The sequence below is a fragment of the Erpetoichthys calabaricus genome, chromosome 9, assembly GCF_900747795.2.
Source record: "Erpetoichthys calabaricus chromosome 9, fErpCal1.3, whole genome shotgun sequence".
Lineage (NCBI taxonomy): Eukaryota > Metazoa > Chordata > Cladistia > Polypteriformes > Polypteridae > Erpetoichthys > Erpetoichthys calabaricus.
The window spans coordinates 174,641,498-174,668,177 of record NC_041402.2 but is presented as its reverse complement, the minus strand read 5'-3'; the positions used below and the strand labels follow the sequence as shown (position 1 = coordinate 174,668,177).

Here is a 26,680-nt window from a genome sequence, read left to right as displayed (position 1 = left end):
AGGAATCAAGATGCTGTTATTCCGTGCTCCAAAGTCCTTCTAGGTACCCCACCATAAGCACTTATGGGGTCCAGGATATCATGATCAATTACTGGTGTTGTATGAGAAAAACTCCCCCTAGTGGCATATTAGCCTCACTGCAGAGGTGTTCTGAAGAGAGAGATGGGTCTAACTGCAGAGAGCAATAGGTACGACATACGTCACCTAATGTTCACAATGTCACCTGACACACACAATGTCACAGACAGTCATGGCCAAAGATTGGAGTCCACCAAACGAGTGTCACTCTCAATGTCTGCTGACCAATTCACATCACTAGACTGGAGCAACGCTTCAGTTTCACTTTGTTCTAAAACTCACTTTATGGCTTTTCATTTGCTCTTGTGTTTGCTCCGCCCCACTCATGAATATTGATGAGTTACCATAATGTCACAGCATTTTGTTTGTGCTTGCTCCACCCCACTCATGAATATTGATGAGTTACCATAACTTCATGTATTTCATTTGCTCTTGTGTTTGCTCCACCCCACTCATGAATATTGAAGAGTTACCATAGAGTGGTAGAACACATAGAGATGTTCATACACGTTTGCTGCTTGATGTCATGTCATCCAATACATGGCAGCAGAATACGGTCCTTCTTCCCTAACACTGTAAAGCGGACTATCACACGTCACCCGGAGTCTGACTCGGGTTTAACCGGATTTATGTAGGACTCTGTGCCCAAGCCAACCTCGATGTTAGGCCAAAGAGGTTCATTCCCACTTCATGTAAAGCACCAAATCCTAACTGTAGACCAAGATCGACTAAAAAAGGAGCACTAATTTGAAAACTGCACACCAAAACATTCACAATGAAGCACAACAGAGATTTGTTACAGAGTATCGACGATCCTGGGCTATGAAATACACGCAGCACTGGCTTGATTGTGTGTGCTCTTACTCTCAGGGATAAACGCTTTAATTACAAAAAAAAAAAAAAATCATGGTCAGTGGTATTCAAATGATATCCTTTGAAATATTACAAAATTTATTTTAAAAAATGATGAAAAAGAAAACATTGCAAAGGAGCACAATGGAGTACCTCCAACCACAAACAAGGCCAGTCTGCAATCCAGCACTTGGGAAAAAACGAAGGAATGGAATCAAAAAGTAGGAGGAGGAGGAGGAGGAGGAGGAGGAGGTGGGGAGCATGCGCTGCTGTGCCCACCACACGACGAACCACCAGGATTGGGACCTGAGCGCAGCACCACAAATAGCAGGAAATTCCCCCCCAAAAAAAGTCCTTCCCAACAAATCACAAACATGGCGAGTGCCATTGTTGGAGTGAGGGGACCACAGCCATCCAGAACAACAGAGAAGCTGAGGGAGGGGCCCTGCCCCCCGAGACACCATATATAACACATGGGGCAAAAACACAGAAGAAAACAAACAAAGAAAACAATATTCTAGAAGTAGGATACATAAAGTGAAAAAAGACAAGCAAGATCAGTAACAATGCTGGCAAAACAGCATTCCAGATGTCGGCCTTGTCCACACATTAGCACCCTTCATCAGGGTGACAGCACCCGTCCCGCATGTAGAGAAGCCATCCCAGAATGAAAAGGCTCTTTCTCAAGGAGTGTATCTACAGTAACCTTCTTAATGTGGTAACCAAAACTGCACCAGGGCACAGCGCTACCTTAACTCACCACAACCACCTTAAATCTCACACAAGGGGCGGGGCTACTGGAGGAGCCAATAAAAAGGCAGCTCAGAGATCAGCGTTTGCAGACGCAACACTCAGTGAGCATTTGGGTGGCCAGCTGCTTCGCCCCTTTGCCCAGTCCTCTCTGCCACTTGTATACCCACCGCCCACCACTGTGAGACTCACTGGTGACCACACACCCAGGCAGAGGCGTCCAAAGTGCTCAAAGTGCTGTGTGTGTGCCATAGCGATTGTGGGGCCGCTTTTATGTCAGCTTCACCAGGTAATCCTGTACACCCAAGACAGATCTCGACCACCTGAGTAACTTGTCCCTCTCAGGTTCAGACCCTGGTGTGCTACTCTATTATTTCCAACACACGGTGCACCACAGTACACAATGCTCTACAAGGAACCATGCAACGTATTAAGGAACCAGCATGTTAAAGAATGTTCCGTGCCTGGCATTACCGGGATGCCAGCTTGCGGACTGGAGTTAAGATCAGGTAGCCAGCGGCGAGCAGATATTTGGTGAGGACCACAACCCTAATGTCGGACCATCTTTGTTACTCACATTCCCACTTTCTCACTTCTTGTCAAAGGTGAGCCATCAGTAGAGCGGCCGTGCAGAGTGGGTGAGAGGCAGGACGGCCCGTGAGACTTGCAGGACAGGGTGGCATGTGGACCACCTGATGGTTATTGTTAGGAAAACACCAATTACTGGAAGATGAAAGGCAGACAGAGTAGCCTGCGTCTTACAACAGGATCAAAACTGAGAAAAAGGCAAAGGTGGAGATGTGAGAATTTGAAGGAGACGAGCTAAAGAAGATCAAAACCTGAAACAAATCTAACTGGAGTTTTTAGGTTGTTCTTCAACCTACCAAGGGGGTCTCTGATTGTGATGGGGGTGGCCGCTATTTTATACCAGGAGCCCCTCATACACTCAGTCATGGCTGATCATGAGATAGATAGATAGATAGATAGATAGATAGATAGATAGATAGATAGATAGATAGATAGATAGATAGATAGATAGATATGGAAGGCACGATAGATAGATAGATAGATAGATAGATAGATAGATAGATAGATAGATAGATAGATAGATAGATAGATAGATAGATAGATAGATATGGAAGGCACTATAGATAGATAGATAGATAGATAGATAGATAGATAGATAGATAGATAGATAGATAGATAGATAGATAGATAGATAGATAGATAGATAGATAGATAGATAGATAGATAGATAGATAGATAGATAGATACTTTATTAATCCCAAGGGGAAATTCACATACTCCAGCAGCACCTTACTCATACAAAAAACAATATTAAAGATTGATAATAATGCAGGTAAAAACAGACAATAAAACTTTATATAATGTTAACGTTTACCCCCCCGGGTGGAACTGAAGAATCGCATAGTTTGGGGGAGGAATGATCTCCTAAAGTGTGTCAGTGGAGCAGGACAGTGACAGCAGTCTGTCGCTGAAGCTGCTCTTCTGTCTGGAGATGACACTGTTTAGTGGATGCAGTGGATTCTCCATAATTGATAGGAGTCTGCTCCGCGCCCGTCGCTCTGCCACAAATGTCAAACTGTCCAGCTCCATGCCAACAATAGAGCCTGCCTTCCTCACCAGTTTGTCCAGGCGTGAGGCGTCTTTCTTCTTAATGCTGCCTCCCCAGCACACCACCGCGTAGAAGAGGGCACTCGCCACAACCGTCTGATAGAACATCTGCAGCATCTTATTGCAGATGTTGAAGGACGCCAGCCTTCTAAGGAAGTATAACCAGCTCTGTCCTTTCTTACACAGCGCATCAGTATTGGCAGTCCAGTCTAATTTATCATCCAGCTGCACTGCCAGGTATTTATAGGTCTGCACCATCTGCACACAGTCACCTCTGATGATCACGGGGTCCAAAATGGGTCTGGGCCTCCTAAAATCCACCACCAGCTCCTTGGTTTTGCTGGTGTTCAGGTGTAGGTGGTTTGAGTCGCACCATTTAACAAAGTCATTGATTAGGTCCCTGTACTCCTCCTCCTGCCCACTCCTGATGCAGCCCACGATAGCAGTGTCATCAGCGAACATTTGCATGTGGCAGGACTCCGAGTTGTATTGGAAGTCCGATGTATATAGGCTGAACAGGACCGGAGAAAGTACAGTCCCTTGTGGCGCTCCTGTGTTGCTGACCACAATGTCAGACGTGCAGTTCCCGAGACGCACATACTGAGGTCTGTCTTTAAGATAGTCCACGATCCATGCCACTAGGTATGAATCTAATCCCATCTCTGTCAGCTTGTCCCTAAGGAGCAGAGGTTGGATTGTGTTGAAGGCACTAGAGAAGTCTAGAAACATAATTCTTACAGCACCACTGCCTCTGTCCAAGTGGGAGAGGGATCAGTGTAGCATATAGATGATGGCATCCTCCACTTCCACCTTCTCCTGATATGCAAACTGCAGAGGGTCAAGGGCGTGTTGAACCTGTGGCCTAAGGTGGTGAAGCAGCAGCCTCTCCATGGTCTTCATCACATGTGATGTCAGAGCAACAGGCCGAAAGTCATTCAGCTCACTAGGATGTGATACCTTTGGGACTGGGGTGATACAAGATGTTTTCCAAAGCCTCGGGACTCTCCCCTGTTCCAGGCTCAGGTTGAAGATGCGCTGTAGAGGACCCCCCAGCTCCGATGCACAGAAACTCCATCTGGACCGAAGCAAACCAGAACAGCACGGCAAACTCCTGAAGACCACAAAATGATGGGCACACACGGTATGATGTTCAATGTTCAAAACGTGAGAAGAATGTTCTACACAAACAGTCAAATTATCACAACGTCACTATGGTGGACTTAGAAATAAGGGACAAGCAGTGAGCGGAGAGGGCGTGGGAGGGGGGTTATTGGTCAGTTTTTGATTCCAGTCCAAGAAAATCCAAGTAGTGGTGCTTGGCGCTGGCATCCATGGACAGAAGGGGCTCATGCAAAGGACCTGGTGCACAACTTGCCAGAGTGCGGCACAACATCGAGGCACACCAACTCTTGGCAACTCCCTCTGGCATCCAGGAATGATACCCAATCCGGACCCCCAGTGACACACATCTTCCAGCTCCGGCCCCAGCCTGTCAGCGCCTGCTGCCTCATCAATAACTAAACAAGTCAACAGCCTCTCTGCGCCCGGTGGCGTCAGCAGGTGCCAAGCTCTCACGTTTCAGTGGCTTCCTGGAAGCTCTTAGTCATCGTCCTCCCTCCTGCCACCGGGGTGGGGGACTCACGCTGTTGTGTTGTCATCTTCCGGATCGATCTCACACTTACTCTGAAAGTTGACGCATCAGCAGTCAGTCCTCTCGTAAACCTCTGATCAGCCCTCCTAAGGTGGGCCGGCTGACCCTTCGTCTGTCCGCCCGACAGCGGTGCTGCTTCCGAGTCCAAAATAAACCTGGGAGTGAGCTGATCAGAGCTTCCAACCTCCAAACTTTAGGCAGGCAGGCAGGCAGTCAAACGGGGGGTGAGGGGCACGGCTCATTGTACAAGGAGATGACCAGAAGAAACCTGAAACTCTGGACACGGGAGGAGACTCCCTCAGAATCGACCCTTTACTGCTGCCAAGAAACCACAAAGTGATCACCGCAACAGAAACTGTCAGACAAGACTGAATAAATGGTAGGGGCATAAACCAGTGTGGATGAGGAAGAAGAAGAAGATGACGAGGAAGAAGAAGAATATGATAGGGAAACAAATGACCAAGAAAGGGAAACGGAGGAGGCCATCAGCACTGAACTGAAAGAAGAAGAAACAGCAAAAAGGAAGAAACGGGGAGCAACACGAACAAAAATAATAATACGTGTTACTGCAATAAAGAAAACGATAAACATAATAATAATCATAATAGGGCGGCACGGTGGCACAGTGGGTAGCGCTGCTGCCTCGCAGTTGGGAGACCTGGGTTCGCTTCCTGGGTCCTCCCTGCGTGGAGTTTGCATGTTCTCCCCGTGTCTGCGTGGGTTTCCTCCGGGCGCTCCGGTTTCCTCCTACAGTCCAAAGACATGCAGGTTAGGTGGACTGGCGATTCTAAATTGTCCCTAGTGTGTGCTTGGTGTGTGGGTGTGTTTGTGTGTGTCCTGCGGTGGGTTGGCACCCTGCCCAGGATTGGTTCCTGCCTTGTGCCCTGTGTTGGCTGGGATTGGCTCCAGCAGACCCCCGTGACCCTGAGTTCGGATTCAGTGGGTTGGAAAATGGATGGATGGATAATCATAATAATCATAATAATAATAATAATAATAATAATAATAATAATAATAATAATAATAATAATAATAAGAAGAAGAAGAAGAAGAAGAAGAAGAAGAAGAAGAAGAAGAAAAAAGTCGAAAGGAAGAAATGGGGAGCAACACGAATAAAAATAACGCGTTACTGCAATAAAGAAAACGATAAAAATAATCATAATAATAATAATAAAAAGAGAATATGATAGGGAAACACATGACCAAGAAATGGAAAAGCATAGCATCAGCACTGAACTGAAAGAAGAGGAAGAGGAAGAAGAAGAAGAATTAGAACAATGGAACAAAGGGGAAAAAATAGGAAAAAAAAAAAACATATATAAAGGTGCTGGTCATAAAATTAGAATATCATGACAAAGTTGATTTATTTCAGTAATTCCATTCAAAAAGTGAAACTTGTATATTAGATTCATTCATTGCACACAGACTGATGTATTTCAAATGTTTATTTCTTTTAATGTTGATGATTATAACTGACAACTAATGAAAGTCCCAAATTCAGTATCTCAGAAAATTAGAATATCAATTAAGACCAATGCAAAAGAAGGATTTTTAGAAATGTCGGCCAACTGAAAGGTATGAACATGAAAAGTATGAGTCAACTTTTCTCCATTGTAACTGGCGTCAGGTGTGATTGCTGTATTGCCAGCACCTGTTTCTTGCCACAGGTGAGTTCAAACGAGCATCATATGCTTGAAATAAAACGATTTACCCACAATTTTGAAAGGGTGCCAATAATTTTGTCCAGCCCATTTTTGGAGTTCTGTGCGACATGATGTCAGATTTGGCTTTTTTTCTCTGTTTTTTTTGTGTTGTTCCAATGCACATAAAATAAATAAATATGTATATACAAAAACATTTGTAATTGCAATAATTTTCTGGGAGAAATGGTGCATTTTCTGGGAAAATTCCAGGGGTGCCGATAATTTCGGCCATGACTGTATGTATATATATATATATATATATATATATATATATATATATATATATATATAAATAATAAATAATAAGCATTAATAATATTTCTACAACAAACAAAATCCATCCATCCATTTTCCAACCCGCTGAATCCGAACACAGTGTCAAGGGGGTCTGCTGGAGCCAATCCCAGCCAACACAGGGCACAAGGCAGGAAACAATCATAAACATAAAGAAATAATACTAAAATGAAAATAAGAAAAAGAAGAAGAATAAGAAGAGGAAGAACAAGAAGAAGAACTACTACAATTAAGAATATCATAATAAGCATCAATAATAAGCATTAGTACAATCAATTAAATTATAAGCATATATTATTATTAAGAATCATTACTGTATGCATCAATAAGTATTTCTATAATAAATAAAACAAGCATAGTAATAAGAAGAAGATAAGCACAATCATTATCAAGAAGAAGAAGACGATGACGGCGACTAGGCACGTAGAGTGGTGTAGTGGGTAAGGCTTCGGGCGTCAAGCACATCCCCCTCCTGGCACCATGAGACCCTGAGCGAGTCGCCCACCTGCCTGTGCTCCACAGTGTAACCAACTGCTTCTTAAATGTTGTCATTTGCTTAGCATAAGGGCACCAAACAATAGTAATAATAAAATAAGCATCAATAATAATACAGAATCAACAAAGAGAATTACTACAGTCAATGAATTAATAAAATGTGCACCGAAAATTTGTTTTTACTCCAACAAATAAAAAAACAAGTACCAATAGTAAGTGTAACAGTAATAAAAACACAAATCTGTATTTATATAGTGCCTTTCATGGCACGCTTTATTTATATGCTTTAGTGATGATGACACAACATCCATCCATTCATTGATTTAGTTTTGATCGAGTTGAGGGGGCTCGGAGTGTGGCAGCAGTATCAGGTTCAAAGCAGTACCCATTTGGGGTCCTAATTTGGGATGTGAGAGAGCATCTGAAGTGTCTGAGGCAGGTGTGGGGAGAACATGCAAGCCCAGCAGAGGCTGTGACACGGCCAGGATTTGATCCCAGGTGTTCTGACGCACCAGTACTAACCACTGTGCCACCAGGTTATCCAGCTCTGATGAAGCAAGTTCCAGTTTGCATGCCGAAGAAGTCCGGTCAGTCCCTAAAGCACCCACCCATATTTGTTGACAGCACTCAATGCAGTCCAAGGTTGTGGGGGTCTAAGCTCCACTCGTCATCATCGGTCACAAGGCAGGTACCAGCTTTAATGTCACCAGCGAGCAGTCACCGGTCTCCATCTCACATCATCACATGGAGAAGCTGAAGCAGAGCCTCAGAGTCGGTCAGCAGCAGCAGCTCGCCGAGTTGAGGAAGGGAGACGGAGAAGGGTGGGACGCTTGGCGATTTCTCCCAGCCACACGAATCACAGCACCACCATGCTGCACCAAACCTAAAGAGGAGAAGCAGGGAATAGGGTGGCAAACCCTGAAACAGCACCATCTGCCAAAGGGCACCTTGTGCCATTGAAAGGTGGGTGCTGATGTCATTGTGCTATAGACCCTCGGTGTCATCAAGTGTCGGACTCTCTACACCAAGGGTCTGCACACTGGGCTCAATGGCTCCGCAGCTCCTTCTCTTTATCTCTTTTCGCCTTCGTGTTGCTATTTTTTGAACTTGTGAATGGATGGCTGGGAGGCTTTATGACAGCAACAGCGGCCCGTGAGGGTGCCATACAAGTTCAACTCATGGAATTAAGTGGCACACCTCGGGCAAAGGCCATGGAGAATACAAGCAGAAAAGTTAATGGCAAAGAGTAGCAGGCGGACATTGGTAAAAATTTAAATCACACTAAAAAGCGTTGAAGTTAAAGTTTAATGCACGGCTGACGGTCGGCACAGAAAAAGCCCACTCAGGCATGGCTCGGGCAGAAATTAAATAAGAACACATTCAATAACATGTTTGTTCCACAAAAATGTAACTGCAGTGTCGTACCTGCTGAACGTGGGGTCTCATGGAGATCTTCTAAATAAAGCTACAGGGGGTCAGCTGATAAACCCCTTCGAGACAAACGTCACCAAACTTGAGGAGACAGCTGGTCAATATGGAGGCACGGACGCCCTGTGGTGACACCATGTGTGTGTGTGACCTTCAGACCAAAGTGAGGGTCCAGCAGAATCACACAGAAATAGAAAGCTCTCTGCAGAGCTCAATGGTGATGCTGAAACCATCTGCGTGGGTGGTGGGCAGGACTGCAGAGTCCCAGTGATCACCTTCAATGATGGAGAGAAGATCGTCGTGCTACTAGGGAACTAATGAAGGAGGTGTGGCACAGCGGGTAGGGCTGTTCCCTATTGGACCCCGCATCCCCTGCACGTCGATTCTGCATCTGCTTTGGCCTTTCCTTCAAGGTGGTCCCACAGCTCAAAGACATGTGTCAGGTTAACTGGCAGATCCAACCAGTCCTTGTGCCAGTGATCTGCCCCAGGGATGGACTGGCACCGTACCCGGTTTGGATTGTTGGCACTGAACAGAAGTAAATTAGACAGGTTTGTGAATGGGTGGGCAGCAACAGCAGCAATGTTACATCAATATGCAGGGCACTACTTGTGGTCTTTGTAAGCCAGTAGGCTGTGCGCCCCTACGTGTAACCTACTTATGAGCACTAAACGACCCTCGTCCGGGGAGCAGCGTTTGCTCGGCTTCTGCCATTGTGATAGACCCTCTTCATTATAAACGCTAACCCTAACCCTGAGCCTACCCCTAACTCTTAATCTCAAAGGCTAAAAACACCTAACCCTTTACATATGTGCCAGGTGTGGGCAACTTCCAGCAGAGCCATCCATGTTATTTCTGGACTGTGCCCAAATAACACCTTCCCCTGTTCTCATGGATTCTGTAGACAGTAGTCGTTGGTCACTCTCACCACATATCGATTTGGAAAACGTCAGCATTTTAAAACAGCCTGCCTGGGTGGTCTTTCACATGTTTATGTCCATCTTCATGACCAGTTTCACCCTGTCAGCTGGTGTGTGTGGCTATTCTTTTATAAAATAATGTGGTTGTAATCAACTTCACATATCAGAGTGGCACACTTAAAACCTACAATCGCGTGGCTACGTGTCTGTTAACAATGGGGAATGGCTGAACTCAATCCTTTGGAGGGGCGTCCACATATATTTGGCCACATAAACTGTGAGATCTTCACCTTAATAAAAGGAGAAGTGTCCACCTGGTTGTTATGTCTCTGTCATTTTAATTTTTTTTAGCATCTGTCATTCCAACAGGCGGTGCATCACCAACATTAGCACTGCTTTTATGAATCCCATACCAAATGGTGTTTCACAGAGGCATATGCATTGCATGGTGCACATCTGTTTGGACGTGTGGATGGATGGAGGCCGATGTTCACAACGGAGTATAAGACACGGGACAAGGTGGGCGGCTGAACAGTGTCAGAGATTCTAGCCCCCCTGTGCCACATCCGAGTTAAGGTGACATTGAGAGTCGAGCACAAGGCTCATTTCATGGGACCCTAGGGTATGTTCTGCCTGGCATGGGCGGCACCTTCATCTGTAGAGACACTGATGCACTGGTTCTGTTAAACTGAGGGCCACTCGGTTTAGGATGATGCCAGAGTTCCTAATTCATAGAAAAAGCATAAACTGTGACACCATCTGCAAGTTCTCACATCGCATGATCCATGTCTTAAATTATGTATGAAGTTAAATACGTTCTTTGTGTTTAATGCTGATGCCTTACAGCTGGGGGGCTCGAGTTTGAATCCAGACTTGACCCGACCTCTTCCATATGGCATCTTTGTGAGTCCTCCCTCCAGGTATTCCATTGGTGTGCCCACCAAAATCCCAGAGATGTGACGTTTAAACTGCTTTGGGAGTAAAATTACCAGAACATCAATGCGTGAGGAGTGTAACGTTTGTCAAATGGTTTCAATGCTCATTCTTTATGGTTTGCAATATTACGGCCTGGATTGGAAATGCACTCTCGGCCCTTCTCTGGCTTTTGACAGTGTGACGGATGGCTGGGAGGACCAGGGGGAGCAGATAGACACAGTGCACTGCCTCCCCCCAGAGTGCTAGGTGGCACCTCTGGTCCCTGCTGGGATTCCATGAGAGCTGGAGTCTGGCACAGCCTTGTTGGGTTCCGTGGCGGCCACCAGGAGGAGCTGCAGAGCCTTTCTTTGGGCTCTTACCACATTTGGGAGTGATTCCAGATGTTCCCCAATGAGCCACCTGGCGCACTTAAAAGGAGCCCACTGCCTTCATTCAGGGAGCCAGGGTCAGGAGGAAGAGGATGAAGAGTGGAGGTGGAAGGGAAGGAAGAGGAAGCAAAGACAGAAGACATTTGTGTTAATTTGTGCTTTGGACTGTGTGCACTGGGCTGGGCAGGTAGGAAACCAAAAAAGGGAAGCGTTTCCCACACTTTAATAAAAGCCTTGTGTGCTGCTGGACTTGTCTCTGTGTCTGTTGTGTCAGGTGTTTGGGGAGCAGGAGTGCCCCCTGGTGGTCACAACAGTTTAGCCACGTGCCCCGTTTCCACCTACACACAGGCATTAATAATAATACTGCATTTTATTTATATAGCTCCTTTCCCATGCTCAATTAATATTAATAGGATGGCAACTTGATCATGGGTTGGAGCCTTCCTCAGCACGCCTGACCAACAGCGTGTAGCTGGCGTGGCAAATGGAGATACTCAAGCTCTTGGGACAAAAGGGTACGGAAAGACCACAAGACACGTGTGAGAGCCTGTGACCAGATGGACCACCGCACAATCCCATCTAAAGGAGCTGACACTTGAAGGACTGGCATGCGAGTCAACACAAAGAATTCCAAGAGGCGAGTATCTTATTCCAAACTTACGGAAACATGAATGAGTATAAACCTGCAAACTGTGGCGTATGAAGTAGGGATGTGACATTTGTTTCCTTCTACAGGTTAAAGGGTCTTTTAGTGGTCCGATGAATGCATTGAGACCGGGCTCTGCCATTACTCATTGCTCATTCAGGGGGAAACACTCCGTCAATTTTTCATTTTTATTTTATTGCCTGCAATTTTTAAAATGATATTCCATCACATTTACTATTTATATAATGTAAGGTGCTATGAAGTTTCAGCGCTCAAATGCCTCAATAATTGCGTGACCCCTCAGGGTTCTTGTATACTTTGCAACATCAGACCCCCACTGACCCAGACTGATCAGACCCCGACTTGCATCGCAGACCCCTGCTCACCCACCACAGCCATCGTGAGGCCCTCTCGGCAGCCACGGCCACTGAGCTGATGGCTGATCTCTCTGAAGGCCCTTTGGTGCCAAGCGGTATGTAAACGCTGCAGAGAGATCGGCCAGAGAAGCCCCTGCAGCCCACCTCGGCCGGGTGTCCTGTGAAGAGTGAAACTCTTAACTTCCACGTGTGTTCAGTAACATGCAACATGTCCTCAACTCTTGATTCCTACATACCAACCACTGTTATGTGGGTCAGGCTGGGCTTATTGGGCTGGGGAAACGAGTTCAGGTGCCTCTGAGGGTGTGGAGGAAGAAAAGGAAAGGCGCAGGAAAAACTTGGAGAGACTGGCTAAGAGTCCGATGGTCGCCTTTACATCTGTGACCTCGTGATGTCGCGCATTGTGCACTTTGGATTGACCGCAGCAATAAAGAGGCCAGGAAATGGAAGAGTTATAAAACAAAAACGCACTGGACAGACTTCACAATTATCAAGTTGATCTTTCTTCTTACCAAAGAGAATATTCCAAAAACTCGAGGAACAGAATGTAAAGTCGTACACTAAGAAAACAAGAAGGTTAAACGCACAGAGAAGTTACAGAATCTGGAAACTTGGACAAACTGGCTAAGAGTCCGATGGTCAGCTTTACATCTGTGACCTCACGATGTCACACATTGTGCACTTCGGATTGACTGCTGGCCAGGACATGGAAGAGTTCTAAAACAAAAAAGCACTGGACAGACTACACAATTATCAATCCCATCTTTCTTCTTACCAAAGAGGATATTCCAAAATGTCAAAGTCAAGGAACAGATGGCAAAGTCGTACATGCTAAGAAAACAAGAAGGTTAAAAGCACAGAGAAGTTACAGAATCCGGAAACTTGGACAAACTGGCAAAGAGTCCAATGGTCACCTTTACATCTGTGACCTCGTGATGTCACACATTGTGCACTTCGGATTGACTGCTGGCCAGGAAATGGAAGAGTTATAAAATAAAAAAGCACTGGATAGACTTGACATTATCAAGCTGATCTTTCTTCTTACCAAAGATGATATTCCAAAAACTCGAGGAACAGAAGGCAAAGTCATATATGCTAAGATAACAAGAGGGTTAAACGCAAAGAGAAGTTACAGAATCCGGAAATGTGGACAAACTGGCAAAGAGTCCGATGGTCAGCTTTACATCTGTGATCTCGTGATGTTGCGTATTCTGCACTTCGGATTGACCACAGCAATAAAGCGGCCAAGAAATGGAAGAGTTATAAAACAAAAAAGCACTGGACAGACTACACAATTATCAAGCTGATCATTCTTCTTACCAAACAGGATATTCCAAAAAGTCGAGGAACAGAAGGCAAAGTCATATATGCTAAGATAACAAGAGGGTTATACACAATGAGAAGTTACAGAATCCAGAAACTTGGACAAACTGGCTAAGAGTCTGATGGTCGCCTTTACATCTGTGACCTTGTGATGTCACACATTGTGCACTTCGGATTGACTGCTGGCCAGGACATGGAAGAGTTCTAAAACAAAAAAGCACTGAATAGACTACACAGTTATCAAGCTGATCTTTCTTCTTACCAAAGAGGATATTCCAAAATGTCAAAGAACAGAAGGCAAAGTCATATATGCTAAGAAAACAAGAGGGCTAAATGCAAAGAGAAGTTACAGAATCCGGAAACTTGGACAAACTGGCAAAGAGTCCGATGGTCACCTTTCCATCTGTGATCTCGTGAGGTCACACATTCTGCACTTCGGTTTGACCGCAGCAATAAAGAGGCCAAGAAATGGAAGAGTTATAAAACAAAAACGCACTGGACAGACTACACAATTATCAAGTTGATCTTTCTTCTTGCCAAAGAGGATATTGCAGAAATTCAAGGAACAGAATGTAAACTCGTACACTAAGAAAACAAGAAGGTTAAAAGCACAGAGAAGTTACAGAATCCGGAAACTTGGACAAACCGGCTAAGAGTCTGATGGTCGTCTTTACATCTGTGACCTTGTGATGTCACACATTGTGCACTTCGGATTGACTGCTGGCCAGGACATGGAAGAGTTCTAAAACAAAAAAGCACTGGACAGACGACATTATCAAGTTGATCTTTCTTCTTACCAAACAGGATATTCCAAAAAGTCGAGGAACAGAAGGCAAAATCATATATGCTAAGAAAACAAGAGGGTTAAACGCAAAGAGAAGTTACAGAATCCGGAAACTTGGACAAACTGGCAAAGAGTCCGATGGTCAGCTTTCCATCTGTGATTTCATGATGTTGCATATTGAGTACTTCGGATTGACCTCAGGCCAAGAAATTGAACAGCCTGAATTTCCACACTAATCACAAAACGGACCTTTTCACTGTGTCCCTAACTTTTTTCTCTGCCGTACATTCTGATCCTGTTGTGAAGGTGCAAAAAAAAAAAAAAGACGGTATGTGAGACTTGTAAGATGTGTCGTGTCATTACGATCGGGAATATGCAACGCATGAATGTAAAAGCACCACGAATGCATTTGTATATTGGCATTTCGCTTCACCACATCAAACCGTTCATCAAACATCGAAGCGCGTACATCGATCTCGTAGTATCCACAAAGCGGCTTTCTGTCACATGTACAGTAGGTAGTAAACAGACTCTTGACGTCACATTCCGACTTTTATCACACTGCGCCACCTGACTTTTTTGCTGGTACTGCAACTTGTGCATGCATTGTGTTAATTTCTGAGGACCTGCTCATGAAATGAACACCGGTAACGCATGGCAGCCATGATTCATGCATGTATAACGAGTATAAATGAGCCCTTAGGCCCCCCCACCTCACAGAATTGGTGCTAACACCTAGTGATGGGAGGTCCGGCTCTTTTTATGTTATCAAAAAATACAGTTACTGTTGTTTAACATTTTAATCAAACTTTTAAATGAACAACTGAACACAGAACCACAGCAACCAAATCAAAGAAATAAAGGCCGAAGTCTTAACATTATGACACATAAAAGTCCCAGTTGCCTCAACTTGGATGGGCTTGCATTTAAATCCGTCTCCCCGTCTCTCTGTCACTCTGTGTCCCTGGCCTGTACCTCCACACTCGTTGGGGCGTCTGCCCCCCTTCCTTCTTTCATATACAACACTCTTGTGGTGGAGGTCTGTGTGTATGCGTATATATCTATGTGTGTGTGTGTGTGTGTGTGTTAATCTTAAAGGGGCGAGAGGAGACCAACCTGCGGAGTTCACATATCCCTGGAGAAAGTAAGTAAGGGCAAGAAAAGGGGGAATACCACGAGAATACGGGGTCTGGAGGCTTTCTCACTCCACTGTGCGTACTGTCCCACTATTAGTTAAGCTGTAATGGCACCCGTTTCCTGTCACGGATTGGTATGATAAACTAAGCGTGAACGGCTATCACCGCACAAGGACCCCCACATGTCTTTACTTACTTGCCAGTTGTCACACACGTGCGCATAGGAGGCAGCTAAAGGGCTCGATGGAAGGTAATTCCACACCAGACCAGGGGGTGGCGACATGCACTGATCCTTTCTCTCTTTCTACTGCAGACGTGTTACGGGAAATTCCGTCTGGTCTCCATGACGCCACTTCTGGTCACAAGCCCCGATAATGTCACTTCTGGTCCAGACACCATCGCTTCGGGACACGAGCCTGATGAGGTCACTTCTGGCCCAGAGGATGCCACTTTTGGTCACAAGCCCAATGACGTCACTTCCAGTCCAGAGGATGCCACTTTTGGTCACAAGCCCAATGACGTCACTTCCGGCCCATAGGATGTCACTTCTGGTCACAAGACTGATGATGTCACATTCGATCCAGACGCCACCGCTTCTGGTCATGAGCCCGATGATGCCACTTTTGGTTATGAGCCCGATGTCGTCACTTCCGGCCCAGAGGATGCCACTTCCAATCCAGACGATGTCTCTTTCTAGTCACGAACCCGATGATGTCACTTTCAGTCCAGAGGATGCCACTTTCAGTCACAAGCCCGATGACATCACTATCAGTCGACTGGATGCCACTTTTGGTCACGAGCCTGATGACATAACTTCTGGCTCAGAGGATGCCACTTTCGGTCACTTTGCGCTACTTTTTTGTATGACAATGTGCTATACAAATAAAATATTATTATTATTATTACTTATACCTCACTTCCTCTGCCACACTTTAAAAGCTCACCATCTGAGCCTCACCCGTCAGTTCGGTTTTGGACACCAAATCAGTCATTTTGCAGCCAGGATCAATTATATGGGTGGCTGCCCCAAACCTTTTATGGTTCTCTTGTCTCCTCTTTTGACCCCAGTATATAAGGAGTGGGCCGAGTTCTTCAGGTCACACCAGAAAGGAAGCATCACCAGGTGCCCACTTTGCTTCTTCTCTGCAGCACCTTGTGGGTCATTTGAGGTGTCCTGCTTGATAGGTTGAACCATACGAGAGAATAAATATTAACAGATCCATTGTGAAACCTCAGGTCTGATTTTTTCCATACAGTAACAAAGACCCCTGGAGAAACTTAACATCGCAATCTGACATTAATTTGAATGGGTTAGGGAAATAGGAAGTGACAAATTTGGGGGGGGCTTGGTTGGTTTCTGTAATGGCCTTTCCCTATCGAGGCATTTATGTTGTTCTAAAGTCACACTGGGCATCAAGACCCCGTGCCCCCTGAAATGTCGCTCACGCCATTGTCTTGCCGCGTCATTAACATTGACATTTCCTTGGCTCGGCTGGATGTCATGGTAGATGTGACAAAGTGGGCTTAACCGGCATCCCACAAGGCTCAGGCGGTACACAGCTTGGCCAATTAGGAAGCCCACCGAGGGACCTGGATGTCTGAAGTCCCCAGGGAGACTTTCCTTTTCCTGATGAGGCTGGCACGGCAGGCTGCCTTTGAACACGAGGGTGGATGCCAGTGAGTGGGATGGCATACTTGCTGAGTCTCACACTGAGGAAGACGACAAGAAAATTCTTGACAGCTGGGGTACTTGGCTGGGGGGGGGGGTGTGAGGGGGCTATGAAGTGTGCATACGTTTGATAAATGTCACCCTGCTTATATGAGGACCTCCATGGCAAAAGCTGCCCGCAGCAACACAGCCACTAGATAGGGGGGTTTGTGGGGGAACTGAAGGGGCTGCACTCAGGTACACAGAGGCCAATGCTGACGCTGGCAGGCCAGTCTAGTGCAGCAGCTGAATCCCAGTGACAGTGATGTGGATTCACTAGGGGGGGCGCCAGTGGTCATGAGTTGGCTGGCTGCTCAACAAATGTACGGCACGGACTGATCAGCTCCGGTGTGCTGGCAAACTGCACTGGGAATCGACTATAGCCAGTTCTGGCGATTTAAGGGTTAAGGTCAAAGGCAGTTTGTTTTCCTAAATCACAGTACCATTTATTTCAACTGACCAGCAATTCAGGAGATGCCACAGGTTATTGATTACTTTAAAACCTGGGCATCAGGGACAACAAGTTGCTAAACGGGTTTACAGCCTGAGAAAGGAAGACATGCCAGTAGGTACTAAGCAACATCAAAATGTTTTACTGTCGCCTGAATTCATTCATTATATTGACAGCCAGCCGATCAGAATATCTAACAATCACATCTTGCAATTCCCCCCCCCCCCCCCACAGTATTATCTTATATATAAATGTCCATGCATGGAAGTCTGTCTGTCTGTCTGGTCCAGAAGTGAGAGGTGGAGTCGGGGTAAGGGCTCCACCCCCGAGGAAACAGAAAACTCGCTTAGTCACTAATAACACAAGCAAGACCAGCACGTCGGAAAAACGAAACCTCAGAAGAAGACAGAGATGCTGAGCCGCTAACATCGGCAAAACAGTATTCCTTTTACTTTTCCTCCCGTCGCTGATGCACAAGCGATGTGAGCACATCAGCAAAACGAAACCTCCTAGGAGAGAGAGAGACGCCCAGAGTGGTTCCTTTCAATTACCTGACATCTCTACATTTCAGGTTTTTTTTCTGAACGATTTCAATAGTTTCTACAGCACGGGCTTACATGGCTAGTTTGATAATAAATATGCTTCGTCTGAAGACAGAGGCAGAAGAGAACAGAGCGACATCAACGTGCGGCCGTTTCCATCCGATCGTCGGCAAAGCATCTCATGAACAACTTTGAGTGCAAGATCACAAGCCGCCTGTGACATTCATCATTGTCATCTTTACTTTTTCGTAAGCTTTTTCTAAATACTGCATATCTCCAGACTTGGCTATCCACATTTTCTTTTATGCTTTTCTCTGCTGGTATTATTATTATTATTATTGTAATAAATATCACGCTGCTTTTAACGTTCTATGCTTTGTCTTCATGTCTATAGAGTGATTGAAGTAATAAGGTAGATTTCTTTGAGCACCTGGTGCAGCCAGAGGTTTGCCAAATGCTCTGTGCTGTGAGGTTTATTAAGGCTAAGGGTGTGAGCTCCACCCAATAGTAGGGAACGGTACATAAAGTAAGGTATTCTTGGCTGATAAATGGCCTATAGTCAAGGATACTGAGCCTTTGTATGTCTGAATATATTCTTGGAGACCAAAAGTCTGAGATACAGTGCATCCGGAAAGTATTCACAGCGCATCACTTTTTCCACATTTTGTTATGTTACAGCCTTATTCCAAAATGGATTAAATTCATTTTTTTCCTCAGAATTCTACACACAACACCCCATAATGACAACGTGAAAAAACTTTACTTGAGGTTTTTGCAAATTTATTAAAAATAAAAAAAACTGAGAAATCCCATGTACATAAGTATTCACAGCCTTTGCTCAATACTTTGTCGATGCACCTTTGGCAACAATTACAGCCTCAAGTTTTGTTGAATATGATGCCACAGCATGGCACACCAATCCTTGGCCAGTTTCGCCCATTCCTCTTTGCAGCACCTCTCAAGCTCCATCAGGTTGGATGGGAAGCGTCGGTGCACAGCCATTTTAAGATCTCTCAAGAGATGTTCAATCGGATTCTAGTCTGGGCTCTGGCTGAGCCAATCAAGGACATTCACAGAGTTGTCCTGAAGCCACTCCTTTGATATCTTGGCTGTGTGCTTAGGGTCGTTGTCCTGCTGAAAGATGAACTGTCGCCCCAGTCTGAGGTCAAGAGCGCTCTGGAGCAGGTTTTCATCCAGGATGTCTCTGTACATTGCTGCAGTCATCTTTCCATTTATCCTGACTAGTCTCCCAGTCCCTGCCACTGAAAAACATCTGCACAGCATGATGCTGCCACCACCATGCTTCACTGTAGGGATGGTATTGGCCTGGTGATGAGCGGTGCCTGGTTTCCTCCGAACGTGACGCCTGGCATTCACACCAAAGAGTTCAATCTTTGTCTCATCAGACCAGAGAATTTTCTTTCTCATGGTCTGAGAGTCCTTCAGGTGCCTTTTGGCAAACTCCAGGTGGGCTGCGATGTGCCTTTTACTAAGGAGTAGCTTCCGTCTGGCCACTCTACCATACAGGCCTGATTGGTGGATTGCTGCAGAGATGGTTGTCCTTCTGGAAGGTTCTCCTTTCTCCACAGAGGACCTCTGGAGCTCTGGCAGAGTGACCATCGGGTTCTTGGTCACCTCCCTGACTAAGGCCCTTCTCCCCCAATCGCTCAGTTTAGATGGCCGGCCAGCTCTAGGAAGAGTCCTGGTGGTTTCAAACTTCTTCCACGTACAGATGATGGAGGCCACTGTGCTCATTGGGACCTTCAAAGCAGCAGAAAATTTTCTGTAACTTTCCCCAGATTTGTGCCTCGAGACAATCCTGTCTCGGAGGTCTACAGACAATTCCTTTGACTTCATGCTTGGTTTGTGCTCTGACATGAACTGTCAACTGTGGGACCTTATATAGACAGGTGTGTCCCTTTCCAAATCATGTCCAATCAACTGAATTTACCACAGGTGGACTCCAATGAAGCTGCAGAAACATCTCAAGGATGATCAGGGGAAACAGGATGCACCTGAGCTCAATTTTGAGCTTCACGGCAAAGGCTGTGAATACTTATGTACATGTGCTTTCTCAATTTTTTTATTTTTAATAAATTTGCAAAAATCTCAAGTAAACTTTTTTCACGTTGTCATTATGGGGTGTTGTGTGTAGAATTCTGAGGAAAAAAATGAATTTAATCCATTTTGGAATAAGGCTGTAACATAACTAAATGTGGAAAAAGTGATGCGCTGTGAATACTTTCCGGATGCACTGTATTATTAAAACATTGTATGTTGTTCGTGCTGATAATAAGTAAGTCTCTTGAAGTGCTGAGAGAGTGACAGGCCGTGTTATTCCTAAGGCACTTGTGTGGTTTAAAGTGCTAAAGGTTAGCCAGCTGTGTGTGTGTCTTGTGTGTGTGGTAATCCCAAAGTGCAGACCGACCCGGTGATGAACCCGATGAGTACACTTACCCCTAGGTAAAGAGTAAGTAGTGGGAGATATCACGATAATACAAAGAGAGAGGACAAATTAAATAGATTATTGAAAACATTCATGCACAGTAGTTACAGGCAAGGGCCTCATAAAATGTACCAGTCCAAAAAAAAATGGTAGATAGGAAAAGATTGAAGAATTGGTCCAAAAAAAAATGGTAGATAGGAAAAGATTGAAGAATTGGTCCGAGGGGTCTGTAGCAGCCAAAACCTGCGCTGAAGATATCACAAAATGTAGGAGACACCCTGCCTTATAAAGATTGAAAAAAAAATCCTTTAAGACAGCCAACAGCATTGGGGGGTGAGGGGGGGGGGGGGGCAATGCGCACAACAGTGCCACCTCCTCACTGACTTTAGACAAAGGGCAATGGGCTCATACCATTCTGATAGAGGAGAGTGGGGGGTCTATCCCCTTATCCTCCCCTTGTTCCTACACATAAATGATCTTCCCTATATTTCACACACCCCCGGAGATTATTTCTAAACTCTTACACAACAACAAAACATAAACACCACAAACAGGTAAAGTCAAACTCCTACCATCCCCACACTGTGACTGTTTTTTCCCTTTTCCCCTGTCGTTTCTCTTAACTGTTGCAGAATCAGCGTAAAGGGAGGACGCAGCCACATCAAAACTGCCCCGTCAACTGACCACTAACGCAGCTAAAAGAAGAGGACTCTGTCCAGCCGGCAAGCGAAGGCGTTGTATAAAATCTAACAATCTGATTGTTACTGGAATGGCGCCCTAACGTGAAGCGCCTTGTGGGAATTCGTTTACCATTCAGCACTGCACCTGTCGACTCCAGGCTGGGTTATATTTGGTGAAATACCACTGGCTACTGGTTCTTCCAGCTCACCGTAGTCGGCAAAGGAGCCGATGACGGTTCTACTACCATCATCTCTTCACAAAATGACCCGAATCTCCATCTCAAGGTGACCCCCAGTATTAGAGCCTCTCTGGAGATGACCCTCACCATTGTGTCATCTAGCAAAATGACCTGCCTCACCCTCTCTGATTGATCTTCATCATTATGGCCCATTAGGCAGTGTGGCACAGTGGTTAAGGCTTTTGGACTTTTTTGGACAAATCCCACTACTGACACCTGTGTGATCCTGAGACAGTCACTTGACCTGCCTGTGGGCTCCAATTACATAACCAAAAATGAGAAAGGTAACCAATTGCATCATAAATGTTGTAAGTCAACTTGGATAAAGGCGTCAGACTAATAAGTAAATATAAAATAGGGCCAATCTCAATATGTTACTTTCTATATGTGGCGGATGGCCACAGTTCTTACCCAGCTGGGACGTCCTGAGGATGGAAGGACCAGGGGAGAGAGTATTTTCAAGAATGTTCCTCCCCCAGGACGGGCAGAGGGAAGACCCCTTTGGCTTGTAGCGGTGCCACAGGTTGTGAGCATGGAAGCTGTGGTGACCACCAGGGGGCGCCTGGACTTTTACAGGGCCCTATTTGGTAGCACTTCTGCCATACCCAGAAGTGCTGGAATAAGATTGTTGGGCACTTGGACTCCTTCTGGGTGCCCTGTAAAAGAAGCCAGTCGCCAGCACTTAACAGGAGGAAGAGGACGAAGCTCGTGAGGAGTAGTGGAGGACTAGCTAAAGGAAGGGACTGTGCTTTGTCTTGTGCCGTGGAGTGAAAGTTGTAAATAAATCATGTGCTGTGTGGAGTAAAACCTGTGTCCTGTCTGTCTCAGAATGACTTTCGACACCATAGCCTTTCTCAAAATGACGCGCCCCATCATTACCTCACTGAGGATGACCCTCACCATCAGTTACCTTCAGACCACCAGCTCAGAATGACGTTCCACTTTGTATCCTCTCTTGACGGTGACCCACTCCGTCATCTTCTCTACCCCAAGCCTGAGTTTCAACATTATGGCCTCTCTCAAGATGACCTTCCCCATCATTATCTCTTGTAAAATGACCTAAAGATAATCCACACCCTCTTTTCCTTTCACAAGATGTTTTTCAACAGCATTCCCTCACCTGACAGGTCCTTCCCACCTCACAATGACCGTCAACCTCACCACCTCTCCCTAGATGACATCCCATTTCACAGTGACCAACCTATTAACAAGAATATGTCCGACATGATTATCTTTTCTGGCCTCTCCACTAGCCCTTCATCATCAGTTATCATCCTGTGTAACAGTGAGATCTCATCCAGGCTGTCCACACACACATGGATCAAACGTGTCCAGTCCTCACATGGCATCTGATCTGGAGCCAAACACTCTCTCTGTTAAACACCACCAGATCCTTCTTTAAATAATGTGATGAGCCAGTCGGGTGGGGGATAGGGGCCCACCTTTCACTTTTTGAGAACAGCCTGGTCCTGTCAATTGTAAATTAAGCAAGTGTTTCACTGGGCAAACCAGTAGGAAGGGGTCACCCTTCAGTATTATAAGGACCCTCTCCCTACAGTTTGACACGTGCAATTGAAAGTGAATGCCATCAGTGGATGGTGGATTTACTGGTAACTTGGACCCCTCCCTTGACTCTGTCTCAGCTTGGTCCCCTGACACAGTGACAGGCCGAGAAGGAGACAACACAATTTCAAATATCAGTCTCACAAGGCAGACACTGAATTATATCACTCAGCTTCTAAGACAGCAGCACCGGTCAAACAGACTTACTAGGTGCAGGTCATTCCCCCACACAACAGGTGGCAGTGTTCCTCAGGGCTGAAGCTGATTAGAACACCTGCAGAGTGGCATGGGAACTGGAGTCTGGAAATGCAGCCCTCCAGTGGACACCCTGATGGTTAACCCAGTCCTTCTATTATGGCTTCCTGGCCAGGTATGAATCCTTCCTTTATCCCAGCCAGGATGACCGTCCTTCCTTCCTGGCAACTACATTATTTCTATATCTATCTATCTATCTCTATGTACAGTGCATCCGGAAAGTATTCACAGCGCATCACTTTTTCCACCTTTTGTTATGTTACAGCCTCATTCCAAAATGGATTAAATTCATTTTTTTCCTCAGAATTCTACACACAACACCCCATAATGACACGTGAAAAAAAATTACTTGAGGTTTTTGCAAATTTATTAAAAATAAAAAAAATGAGAAATCACATGTACATACCTAGCCAGCTCCCTCCCATAATCCTCTTGTTGCTAATGAGAATTACATTTACGTTTACTCACTTAGCAAACGCTTTTATCCAAAGCGACTTACAAAGAAGGTCAATATAATCGAGTAAATCTCACTCTGATGGGGGGGCTGTTCAGGAACAGACGTGACAGGACAAAGTTACACAGTTGACCGTCTCAAGCCAAGAGCTTCAACTAAACAGAACAACACAAGACGAGTCTTAAACAAGTTAAGAATGTAGCACCATGGCCACCATGAAGATCTCTACAAAAGCTGAGAGGCCAGAGGCTGCACCTTTGGTTTCTTACCACCTCTCATTGGAAATACAGAAGAACTCGGAGGGCCGACTTGATGACACTATGGACCCAGCAATGGACTGGCACGGCTTTCCAAGGTTGGTTTCTGCTTTGCATCCCCTGCTATGGTGTTAGGGTCTGGTCCCGCACAATTCTGGTTTGGTTTACTCAAATTTAAGAATGTTATGTTACAGTAATAATCAATGTAAAGATGTACAGACAGGACTTGGGTCACGAATGGGTTCTGTTTCAGTTGACGTTAGTAACCCAATTTTGTATTTTTGCACCGAAAATGTCTGTTAAGGGAACGATTGGCAAAAAGTCTGTCTTGGAGATTAAAAGTGTTATTTTTTGAAACTGCAGACTGACAGACCCTCAAAGCAATTTAGCTAACTAATTCACATTGAAAGCATCCTCTCTTGTGGACTAATATTTTATAAAACCAAATACATTTGAACATTCTTTCTGCATTGTCCCAGTGATTTATGACCAGTGATCACTCAAGGGGGAGAATCCCTCCCCCCCCCCCCCCCCCCCAAACACTAACCCAATGGATGACTGTCGGCTTTAATTCTGTGTGGTGAAGACATCAAATTGGGTCGTGAGGAAACAAAGTTTAAGAACCGCTGCTCTGGACTTTATGGCGTCTTCTGTGTTGTATAAGCAAAAAAGGCAGAGAAAAGGGAAAATAAAAATAAGCCGGCTGCATGTCTAATGGATGGAGCAGAAAGATCTTCATCTCGCACGCCTGAGCTCTTCTTTAATTTTAAGTTCTTGCTTCGGCAAGCCGATGAGAGGTGGATGACTTAATGCCTGCGAGGGCGCAGCTTGAAGCATCTCCCGCTATTTTGCCCCATTTTGCGACAAAAACGCTGATCAGGATAAACATCATTTATTTATTTATTAGGTACATGGCTGAAAACATTATTATTCTGTAACTTTCGGAAAGTTTATTTGGACAACGCAGCTATTTCCTTTGTGTTATCGTTACTTACTAATAATTTATGTGTGAAACGGCAGAGACGCACGGAGTGCCGTGGGCGGCATGAGGAGCGGGCGGGGCGCTTGAAGGAAGTGGCGGTTTGGTTGACGTTGAGAGTTTAGCACATTAGAAACATTTAAAGGGCCATTACACTCGCACAACCCTGAAGAATGGGCAATCCACTTCATAAATAACTAAATATAAATAAATAAAATGAGCTGCAGAATGCAAACCTGCGTGCCGCCCTAGCTCTTCTTGTATGTAATCTATAGGCCTCCGTCTACTGATAGACGCTTGCAGTTTCTGTCCAGGGTCCTGATCTCACTCTCGCTGTCCTTCGTTAATCAGTCCCGTTGTGTTGTATTGTATCGTTTCAGCAACAAGCCTGACTTAAAAGGTGCTATAAAATGGACCGGTTAAGACAAGGTGTTTATCAAGAAAATAATCATACTAACTGCGCCATATCTCCTTTTGGTGACTCAAGGCTGAGAGATCAGCAGAAGCAACACCTGCCAAGCTCATATTTAGTGACGATGGGCGTTCTCTCACTGAGGGGACATTGTTGTCAGGAACCAATGAGTTCCTGTACGATGTTAGTTAGCCCTGGGCCACGTGTGGTCTCTGGCCACTTTCGTGTGTTGCTTTCCCACTGCACCACAGGAACTGTAACCAATATGCCAAATACGTGACATGCAAAGAAGAGTGATGTGGTGTGAAGTGAGGTGCGCTCGGGAGTTCACTGGGGACACTCCCGCCTTACTGCTTCAATGTGAGTATGTATGGTGTGGCACACCTGGGGGGCGTCTATGAGGAGTGATGTGGTGCAAAGTGAGGTGCGTTTAGGAGTTCACTGGGGACACTCCCAAATTATTGTCTGGATGTGATGTATGGTGCGGGCACCTATGGGTATCTATGAGGAGTGATGTGGTGAAAAGTGATATGCATTTAGGATTTCACAGGGGACACTCCCAACTTATTGTCTGGATGTGATGTATGGTGTGGCACACCTGGGGGGCGTCTATGAGGAGTGATGTGCTGCAAAGTGAGGTGCGTTTAGGAGTTCACTGGGGACACCCCCAAATTATTGTCTGGATGTGATGTATGGTGCGGGCACCTATGGGCATCTTTGAGGAGTAATGTGGTGTGAAGTGAGGTGCGTTCGGGTGGAAACTCCCACCTCATCCCTTCAATGAGATATGCATGGCATGGCACACTTAGGGGGGGCGTCTATGAGGAGTGATATGGTGCAAAGTGCAGCACTCCATCTTCACTGATAACCCTCCAAAGTACAAATTACTAACATGTTTGTAAGATGGTGGCAGTGCTTATGGTCAACCAGTCAATACACAATTACGAGCTAAAAAAGATACAAATGGGCTGAGTTCTTGTGGTGGGAATGCAAAAAAAAGTTCTTGAATTTCCAAAAAGTCCCTGGTTCCTGAAAAAGGTTCATGTTGTGTGAAGGCACATGATGTACACAGTGTGCCCATTGCCCCAAACCAAAGCCCAGCTACGAAACTCCCACACTGACTGAACATTACTAGTAAATTCTCACCACTTAAATGCCATGGAAATTGCTGCGAAGGTTCTAGAAACCATAAGCCCCTGAAGAATGAGCTCCAGCAGAGCGTGAAGTCCGGTAGTCGACTTGAGGCTGAAGTCCTGGACTTAACATCACCAGATGTAGCCTCAATCCCCCACAAGACCCCGCATCTGTTTCTATTGTA

General features: G+C 45.4%; 1 protein-coding gene across 10 annotated transcripts in view; it reads right to left on the bottom strand.

Moving 5' to 3' along the window:
• gramd1ba (GRAM domain containing 1Ba) overlaps window positions 1-26,680 on the bottom strand; it is a 369,918-nt gene that overhangs the window by 67,131 nt on the left and 276,107 nt on the right. The window contains exon 1 of one of the 10 annotated variants that reach the window (XM_051931905.1): window positions 8,067-8,235. The exons of the other annotated variants lie outside the window; for them this stretch is intronic. Within the exon in view, the coding sequence (XP_051787865.1) occupies window positions 8,067-8,070 (4 nt within the window). The 5' untranslated portion in view covers window positions 8,071-8,235. Of the gene's footprint in view, window positions 1-8,066; window positions 8,236-26,680 lie in introns of those variants that run through there. 10 annotated transcript variants of the gene reach the window in all.